At 38.4% G+C, this 10087-nt stretch overlaps 1 protein-coding gene across 16 annotated transcripts in view; it reads left to right on the top strand.

The window, feature by feature from the left end:
• The window catches only part of SYNE1 (spectrin repeat containing nuclear envelope protein 1), a 476843-nt gene that overhangs the window by 425971 nt on the left and 40785 nt on the right, over positions 1-10087 (top strand). For all 16 annotated transcript variants that reach the window (XM_072140948.1, XM_072140950.1, XM_072140965.1 and 13 more), the window contains 4 exons: positions 4122-4316; positions 4795-4920; positions 5706-5861; positions 9342-9500. In XM_072140948.1, coding sequence (XP_071997049.1) covers positions 4122-4316; positions 4795-4920; positions 5706-5861; positions 9342-9500 — 636 coding nt within the window. The remainder of the gene's footprint in view (positions 1-4121; positions 4317-4794; positions 4921-5705; positions 5862-9341; positions 9501-10087) is intronic.

Below are 10087 nucleotides of genomic sequence, written 5' to 3'. Positions count from 1 at the left end.
GAGTCCTGCGGTTAGCGCTCAGCACCGAAGGGCTACAGCGCGGAGACAATGACGGTTTGGCTTTGCACCGGAGCTGAGCCAGCATCGGGGGTCGCGGGATATCAGCGGTATATATCTACCGCTGACATCCCCGGGTAACACCCGCGATCGTAGTGGGCTGCCTTTGTGGGGTCTTTCCCCCACGATCAGATGATTGCTTGTTCATGTCCCATATTGGAAATAGTACAAAAGTAAAGAAAATGTTATTCAATAAAAAATAAGTTTATTAATCAATAAAAATGCCCATAAGCCCCAAAACATATGAGAGACATATAAGGCTCAAAAAAGTCTAAATCATAACACAAACCCCACATATATAGTATCACCGCGTTCATAACAATCCGTAAAATAAAATTAAATAATTATTGAACTCGTACGATGAACGCCATAAAAAAAAACCCTTAAAAACCTGCCAAAAATTATGATTTTTACCTATTGAATCTCACAAAAAATGCAATAAAAAGTGATCAACAAATATGTGCTACAGAATGATACTGTTGCAAATTACAACATGCCCCTCAAAAAAACAAGCCATCAACCAGCTCTGTAGCCAAAAAAGTAAAAATGTTATGCCATTTGGAAGACGGTGATGCAAAAATGATTTAGTAACACATAAGATAAAATATTCAAGTGTGGTATCCCCATAATCGTATTAACCCATAGAATAAAGATATTATGATTATTAATATCTGTACGAAAAAAGAGTTAAAAATCCATTACAGAATTGATGCTTTTCTACTCCTGGCCTCAAAAAAAGTTCCTAAATTTTCAACAATAGGGGGATACCAACCCCAAAATGGTAACACTGGAAAAAGCATCTCGTCCGGCAAAAAATTGCCGTCACATGGCCCAAAAAATTAAAAAGCGAAAATTTTATAGCCTGCAAAATGGGCCATTGAGGAAAGTAAAGTCATGGCAACTCCAAGACGCTCCTTCCCATGTGGGGGGTCTCTGTGATCGGGAGAAATTGCATAACAAATTGAATGGTGGGTTTTCTCTTTTTATCTTTGGAAATGTGTAAATTTTAGGGCTAAATGAACATATAACCGACAAAATTTGACCATTCTGAATTTCACCTCCATTTTGATGCAATTACTATGAAGATCTCAAGAGGTTAACAATCTACCTAAAAGCTGTTTCTGATAGTTTGAGGGGTGCAGATTTGAAAATGGGTTGATTATATAGGGGGTTTTAATGCTAAATATGTAAAATTTCATTCAAAACAGTATTTATCCCCAAAATTTCATTCAAAACAGTATTTATCCCCAAAATATTTGTAAGCCGTGTGACATCAAAATAAATTATCCAGACTTTTCAAAAATGATAAAAATGTAAAGTAGACACATGGGAAATGGTATTCAGCAACTTATTAAGGTGGTAAATCTATCTGCCTGAAAACGCGATGATTTAGAATTTTGAAAATGGCAAATTTTTTTGTAAATAAACGCAAAACTTATCAGCCAAAAGTTATAAAGAGACGCATGTCAGAATCCAAAGAATGGGACTGAGCCTTTAGCTACAAAATGGCTGCGTCCTTAAGGGGTTAAGGACTATTATTAGTTTGAAAACTTTGAATAAATTTTTTTGATAAATTGTAACCGATTTAAATTATTCATACTATCTTTTCAGAAATACTTGAGGGTTGCAGTACTTTTGAATGGAAATTTGACACAACTACAATTCCAGGCTATGCCCTTTGGAGTAGCCATCACTCTTCGGGTATTTACTAAAATAATAGGAGAAATGACTTCCTGCAACATACTGTTAAGATACTTACAGATAACCCCACTATGGTAGCCTATGATCAAGGAGTAACCAGGAGTCCAGATCTAGTGTACCGAACATTCAACATCTTTTCCCTAGCAGAGCAGCATCTGACATCTATATCGGCAGTGCATATAAAAGGCCCAGAAAACAGGGTGGCAGATTTCCTGTGCCGGACCAACTTGAAGCAGGGGTGGTTCAATGATGCTTCAACAGAAACATTTTCTTGCAGATCACCAGATTCTGAGGAAATCCAGATGTGGGCATGTTTGCCTCTCAAGACAACAAACAAGCGCCGAGATTCTGTTCTCTAAAGCCTCATGATGGGTCTGAATGCACTGTCAGTGAAGTGGGAGTTCAGACTAGGCTATGCCTTACCTCCACTGATATTTCTAACGAGAGTTTTGAAAAAGATCAGACAGGACAAATCTACAGTAATACTTCTGGCCAAAGATCTCCTATCTCAGGGCCCAGTCTTTCATCCCACGAACAACAGAGTTCACTTGACGGCCTGGCTCTTGAGATGGTAATCCTAGCTAGGAAAGGCCTCTCAGAGAAAGTTATTACAACTTTACAAAAAATAAAATATACTTCAGAATCTGTAAAGCCTTTTTTTCTTTATGTCAGGAACCTTATCTTCAACCTGATCTAGAAAACCCAAATACCGCTAAAGTTCTAGATTTCTTACAAAAGGTCTGGACAAGGGTATAAAACTAGCCACCCTTAAGGTGCTGGTCTATGCCTTGAGGTCTTTATTTAACAATTCCCTGGCCGTTTTTTTTAGGGCATTATATATGTCCAGATTCAAAATATTCACTTTCTCCACTAATTTTAATACAGTAGTATTAAATTATTTTGCCCAACATCTGTTTGAATCTATTAATGACATTTCCATCAGAACCCTGATGGTAGTTAGTGGCAGTAACCTCAGTCATGTGGGTGGGGGAATTATCAGCCATGTTCTGCAAACCCCCTTACACAAAAGTTTTAGAAGACAGGGATATTCTTCCTAAAGTGGTATCTGAGTTCCACAGGTCCCAAGAGGTAGTTGTTCCCTTCTTTTGTGTCAATCCCTCTTCAGAATGAGAAAAGGAATTTCACAATCTAGATGTTAGGCGGGCTGTATTAGAATATATAGATAAAACGGGCCCTTGGAGGAAGTCAGATGGCTTCTTTGTCACGTATGGGGGGAAGAATAAAGGTGGAAAATCCTCTTCTAACACTATAGCGAGATGGATTAGATTGGCTGCAGTGTAGGCTGCAGAAATGGGCAATCTAGTGGCTTCCCTAAACCTTTAAGTGCTTTCCACCAGAGCTGTAGCTACCTCTTGGGCAGAGTTTAGAGATCTGTAGAGCAGCTTCTTTCATCAATATCGGTTGGACGTTTGACGATCTCAGGATCTATCTTTTGGTTGCAGTGTTCTATCCTCTGTTGTCCCTCCCTAAGTGGTGTCTCCTATTTTCTGCCGTGGTGAGGGAGTAATTTTCTTACCCTAAACCACGACAGCACCGCTTAGTTCCCTCACATATTTTTCTTTCTAAAAATTCTCATGCGGTGAAAGATGAAAGGGGAGAGTTACCTCTTATTGTAAAGTTTGTAAGTCTCATAAAGTTCTCAAAAGACTGGGGTACATTTACTTACCCGGTCCTGCGCATTCCCTGATCCAGAGTGTCCGTCGAGAATTAATTCTGCCGTGATTCATTACCATTGTGCGCCCGATATCCTGCATGTGTGGCTCCCCATTCAGGTCCGCCGGAGTTCACCATCTTCTTCCCAGTGCATGGCTTGTGACAAAATTTTAAAGTTTAATCCCGCGCTCTGTCCGAATCAGTCGGATTGTCCAACAGCCCTCCCCCCCATTTCTGTCGCATGAAAGCCAGTGCCGATTCACCAAAATCTGATCGCGTGTGACACAATCTTCTTCTAAATCCCTGTCCCAGAGGCTTGATCCCCGAAAACCACGGAAATGCGGCCGCGGGACCTTTAGTAAATAAGCCCCACTGTCTCTAACAGGATCTTTCATTGTGCTACTGAGGTCCTCATTTAGACCCTGGGGTTGCCATAAAGATTATCGGCACCCCCTGAAAGCGGCGCGCAGGGGGGGTGTTTGGTCTCGGTAATATGTGAATCCATTTAATTTGAATTACATGGCTTTTACCTAAAATGCTTTTTGGATTTAATTCCAGTAATTCCAAATTTTTCAGCTATCTAAAACCACCGTCCAAAATATGTGAGTAATTACATGTGTACAAGGCAATGGAAAATGTTGGCACTATTTAAATAACGGGACATGTAATAGTTTATTTTGGTTTTGCAGCTGAGAGACCGAGTGCTCCACAGGCAGCAAGGCAGCTACATCCTTACTGTGGAGGCTGGGAAGCAGCTGCTGCTCTCTGCTGACAGCGAGGCGGAGGCTTCCTTGCAGGCAGAACTCATTGACATTCAGGAGAGATGGAAGGCCACAACAGTAAGACTAGAAGAGCAGAAGAAGCAGCTTGCTTTCCTGTTAAAAGTATGTGTATATTCTTTTGGTTTTAAATTGGCAGACAACCAATTTCAGTGCAATTTATAGTTGTGTTATGTATGCGGCAGGATTAAGCTTTCTATCTCATCTTGACAATCACATCTTCTACAGATTCCACTACAGGTGTATTATACTGTGGCAATGCTATTAGCAGTATTGTATTTTATGAATTACAATATAAAGATTACATGTTCATATTTATGTGAATTTTTGAAAAATACAGAATCCTGTTTTAGAATATTTTAAGCAATTGATGTAGAGCTACACTAAACTAAATTCTGATGCACCTTGGAGTAAATCCTGACCTTGCTGTGTACCTTTAAAATACTATGTTATAGATTGCTTTCTGCTTATGTAAAAAGCTCTGCAGTGCATGCTATATGAGGACCACCGGCACAGAATCTTTGTAGGCTCAGCATCACATTGTAGAGAGAATTACAAAATTGATATATCTTTGTAATTTCAGGACTGGGAGAAATGTGAAAAGGGAATTGCAGACTCCTTGGAGAAATTGAGGAGTTTCAGGAAAAATCTTTCTCAGCCTCTCCCTGATCACCATGATGAACTGCATACAGAACAGATTCGCTGCAAGGTAAACAGCAGTATTTCCATTGCTGCAGCAATGACAAAGGTTTTGTGATACTCTTTGTAGGAGTCCGTAGGCTTAGACAGAAGGACAGTAGATCATTATATGGCATTATATGCTTTTTTTCCAGGATAATTTATGACATGAAATTTCTTATTGCATTTCATGGCTGTGAATATTTGCTAACTAAACAAAATGTAATTTAATGGACTAGTGGGGTTTTAAGAACACTCTAGGTTACTATATTGGCATGCAGTTTACCACAAAACTGCATAACTGTAATAAAGGAAAAGTGGAATACCTTGAACCATGGTGCTTTGCGTTATCGGCATAAATTTTCTGCTCTTATGTTTTAAGCCTATTGTTCTTGCTATGTGTACATATCATAGGAGAATAGTTCAGGAAGTTGTAAGATGGGAACTGTTAAAACAGTAATAAAAAGGGTTAAATAAGAAATATAGGGGCAGATTTATCAAGCTGTCTGAAAGTCAGAATATTTCTAGTTGCCCATGGCAACCAATCACCGCTCAGCTTTCATTTTACCAGTGCTCATGAATATTTTAAAGGGGAGCTGTGATTGGTTTCCATGGGCATGGGAAATATTCTGACTTTCAGACAGCTTCATAAATCTGCCCCATAATGTAGCATTTGTAAAATAGGACAGTATTGTAGAGTGATGCAGCAACATTATAATGAGGAAAATCTAATGTAAGATTTAGATTAACATATTCAAGAAATATCAAATAATGTGAGATGGTTTGAACACCAATAATTTTCTTTTCTCTCGGTAGGAGCTTGAGAATGCCATTGAAGGGTGGGTTGAAGATCTGGTTCATTTGACAGAACTGAAAAACTCATTTTCAACCTGCATCAATGCAGATGATATATCCATTCTTAATGAGCGCATTGAACTGCTGCAGAGACAGTGGGAAGAACTTTGTCATCAGGTAATTAGATCAGCAGACATGTTATCTCTATTATCAAAGGCTATATGTCTGATGTAACATGTGGAAGGGGCCTTTACATTTTAAAATACAAATGGGATTTAAGATAAAAACCTGAGGTGATTTAATGTAATTGCATCAGTATGTAAACCCAACAACAGAGAGAACAGAGGAATAAGGTGCAGACTGACAATATATTAAGAAAGTGAATACATAAACTTTATTGGTTACAATGTGTTAAAAAACATATATGAATAAAAGGATGGCTACAGTAGAGACAGAAGTTTACATAGACCAGGACATGTGGTATACAGAAAATAAGTAGTACACAATAAAGTGCATGCTCATATAAAGATCAATAGTATGTTGCAGCATTATGTGTGCCCGACCAGTTTACAGCGGTACCACCAAAACACCATAATCAGGTGACTATTACAATCCATGAAAGTATACAGTGTCAATAGCTGTAAGCCGGAAACCTGTAACCATAATTACGTGGTCTGCAAAAATCCCCAGGATTAAGTTTATTGTTTTACTAAGCATTGAAAGGAAAGGTTTTATGCATCGGACCACTAAGGCTCCCACTGGTGGGATTGCACATTTCAACTGAAAAGGGATCCTGTGTGCTCCTAACAGGTTGTATAAAGCAACATCTGAAATGCCTATTATGATGAGTGGGCGTTTCAATATTTGGGCCACCAACGGATAGAAATCTAATGATCTAACTTTAAATAATATTTAAAACTAAAAGAATAAACCATCACTTGGTGCCTGTGCTTAATTTCTTTAGGCCAGAAACTGAGACACCAAAGGAGTGTAAAAAATATAGAATTTACGTTCTAGGATAAGGGTAAGACTGGCTGAAATATAAATGTTTAAAATATTAACTTTATTAGAAATATATTTTTAAAAACTGGGCCACAAATCGCCCCAAATTATTAATCACAATTGAATCAGGCTTACTATATGTAGATGGGGTATCATGCTGTGATGTTCTACACTACCACTTCATATATCCTCAAAAACATCCATTGCCCTGGAGTCACTTTCATTCAACATAAAAGTCTCTTACTAACTTACTAGTTTATTCCATGTAAGTTAGATTCCTAAACTCCCTGCCTGACGTGTTTCTACAAGGGCCAAGTATACCTGTTTTTCATCAGAGGCTGTTTGAGAAATTATAAGGCACATTTAGGGCAGACTCAGTAACTATTATCGTACATTGGTGCCATTGTCTAGCTGTGCCTGCCAGTGTATTCCAACTGGAGTTTGATGTAAAGATTTTTCAAGATCATAGAAACCCTTCTAAATAAAACATGCATAAATAGTCATTGAGGCCATCAGGTTTTTCCCAGCGTGCCTCTCACTGTGTGACCAGTCAAAATCAACCCCTCTTACAGGAGGTGTAACCAAATCTATGCCTTGAATTTTGATGCACATATAGTTCCCTTAATTTTTTTCTCTTGCATATCGAGCAAATGGAGTATCTTATTCATTCTTTATGTCCCAGACGTGCTCACAGATATGTACACGAAACTTCCTGATGGTTTTTCCAACATACTGTAACCCGCATTGGCAGGTCATAAGATAACCACCTAAATGTGCCTTATAATTTCTCAGACAGCCTCTGATGAAAAACGGGTATACTTAGCCCTTGTAGAAATGTGTCAGGAAGCGAGTTTAGGCATCTAGCATTCATAGAATACACTAGTAAGTTAATAAGAGACTTTTTTGTTGAATGAAAGTGACTCCTGGGTTATGGGTGTTTTTGAGGGCATCAAATGATTAAGTAAGCGTGTGGAGTTCATTCCGGTCTAAATATGAAGTGGAAGTGCAGAACCTCACACCATGATACCCATCTACACATAGTAAGCCTGATTCAATTGCCATTAATAATTTTGGCTATTTTGTGGCCCAGTTTTTAATAAATATTTCTGATAAAGTGAATATTTTAAACATTCGTATTTCACGCTTTCTTACCAGAAACTGAGACAGCCATATTATATATTATGACTTATTTTATTGATGCCAGAGGGCAAGTACACAATTCAAGCAACTAATTGCTGCAGGGGAACAGGGAAAGGTCAGTATATGTGTTTTTTTTTTTGCTGGGCAGTCACAATAAGAGGGGACACAATTATAGGGGGAACTGCTAGGGGCACAATAAGAGGTAAAGGCTTCAGGTGGTTCACAATAAGAGGGGGCACAATTAAAGGGGTAACTTCTGAGGGTCACAAGTGGGGGAGCTGCTTATGGTGAGCTTCTGGGGTGGTAAAAAGAAGGGGAGTTGCTAGGGGCACAACAGGGGGGGGGGGGGGGTTAATATGAGGGAGAGCAGGAGGCACAATATCGGAAGGGTTGCAAAATATGATGTGGAGATGGGTGACACAATGTGGGGGGGGGGGGTGGAGAGCACTGAAGGGAAATTCAAGCAAAAAAAATTTCCATGGTGCATTTTTTGTGCCTCTTTCTCTGTTTAGGAGGTATGTTTACCATTATTTGTCTGTGTATCACTTTTTCCTATTCTGTTGTCAGTTGTCTTAGCACTGCTCTGTCACACTACAGTTGCTGAGACTTCAGCTGTGACCCTGTAGCTGTGTTGATGTAAAGACAGCAGTTGGCAGAAATTAACTATTGGATGTATGTAAAACGTGGTACTATGTACATTGCACATAAATTACACATTTAAAGTAAGAATTTTAGTTAATAAAAAATAAAATGTGTGCATCTGTCTGCTTTAATGTGACTATTTTAAAACATAACATAGTAGTTTCCTGTGTTCGCTTTCTGAGGTGAAACCAACAGGAAATGTAATATAATAGAGTGTACATAAAGCTGCATATCTGGTGGAGACTAGAGAAGGTTAATATACTAACTGCAGAGTGAATCTGTGAGTATGACAAATTGTGGGACTATTAATATATTTTATTAGGTGTTGAAGAACTTTTGTTGTAAGTTATCTACTAAATCCTGCACTTTTACAGAGCCTTAGATGACATTTAAGAGGGTATTCTCATTACAGCAAATAAATGTTATTGTTTGTATGATAGAAAGTTATACAATTTCCCAATATACTTTCAGTATCAATTCCTCACAGTTTTCTCGATCTCTGCTTGCTGTCATTCTATAGAAAGTTTCTGATTCCTTCCAGTGGACAGAAATCTGACCATGGTCACACAGGTGCACGGCTCATTATATCACACAGCTCGGATTAATCTCTGTTAGAATGAGCCATACACCTGTGTGAACGTGGTTAGATTTCTGTCCACTGGAAAGAAACATAGAAGCTTTCCATAGAATGACAGCAAGCAGAGATCTAGAAAACCGTGAGGAATTGATACTGAAAGAATATTGGGAAATTGTATAGCTTTCTATCATACAAACACTAACATTAATTTGCTGTAGTGGGAATACCCCTTTAGCCATTTAATGACGGAAAACATAAAGTATCTTCTCAGTCATATCTACATTCTCTTATCACAGGTGTCTGTACGTCGACAACAAGTCACTGAGAGGCTCAATGAGTGGGCTATCTTCAATGAAAGGAACAAGGAGCTGTGTGAGTGGCTGACTCAGATGGAAAGCAAAGTCTCTCAGAATGGGGATATTAGCATTGAAGAAATGATTGACAAACTCAGAAAGGTATTGACGTTCCCAAACATAACTAACCAGGATGAGTTTTATGGATCAATTGCTCATATACAAGATAGGAAGTCCATTGTTAGCTAGCAGCGAGGGAAGAGAAGATATGAATGACAAATAAGTGTTTTCATTTTTGTTGTTTGATTGGTTGACATAGTGTACGTACTTTTGGCCATCATCTTGAAGGGGCATTAAAATCCCACTTTGTTTAAAATGTCATTTATACAAATGATAACGAAAATGAAATTTTTGTGATAATACAGCTTATGCTCCCTTACATAAATCTGTATGCCTCCAAAAGTTTTAGCGCTAGTGGGTTCTAATTTGGAAGAAGAAAAACTAATTTAGAGATACACTCACTACAAACAAAAGTAAAACTACTGAGATAATAAAATTACCCTGTATCTCACAGAGTGGCACCTCTAAGTCCTGGATTCTAGGAGCTTTCAATTCATGGCACCTAGAATCTCAGAGTTTTTTTATCCTCTGAAAGAAAAGAATCTACAAAAGAAAATACAAAGTGTCTTTGTATTTCTAGTTGCTAGGGAAATGTTTAAAGTGTCACTTCATGTTTAAAGTGACAATTT

This window comes from Engystomops pustulosus, chromosome 3 (assembly GCF_040894005.1).
Source record: "Engystomops pustulosus chromosome 3, aEngPut4.maternal, whole genome shotgun sequence".
Classification (NCBI taxonomy): domain Eukaryota; kingdom Metazoa; phylum Chordata; class Amphibia; order Anura; family Leptodactylidae; genus Engystomops; species Engystomops pustulosus.
The sequence above is the reverse complement of the archived record's forward strand: the minus strand, read 5'-3'. Positions and strand labels throughout refer to the sequence as shown.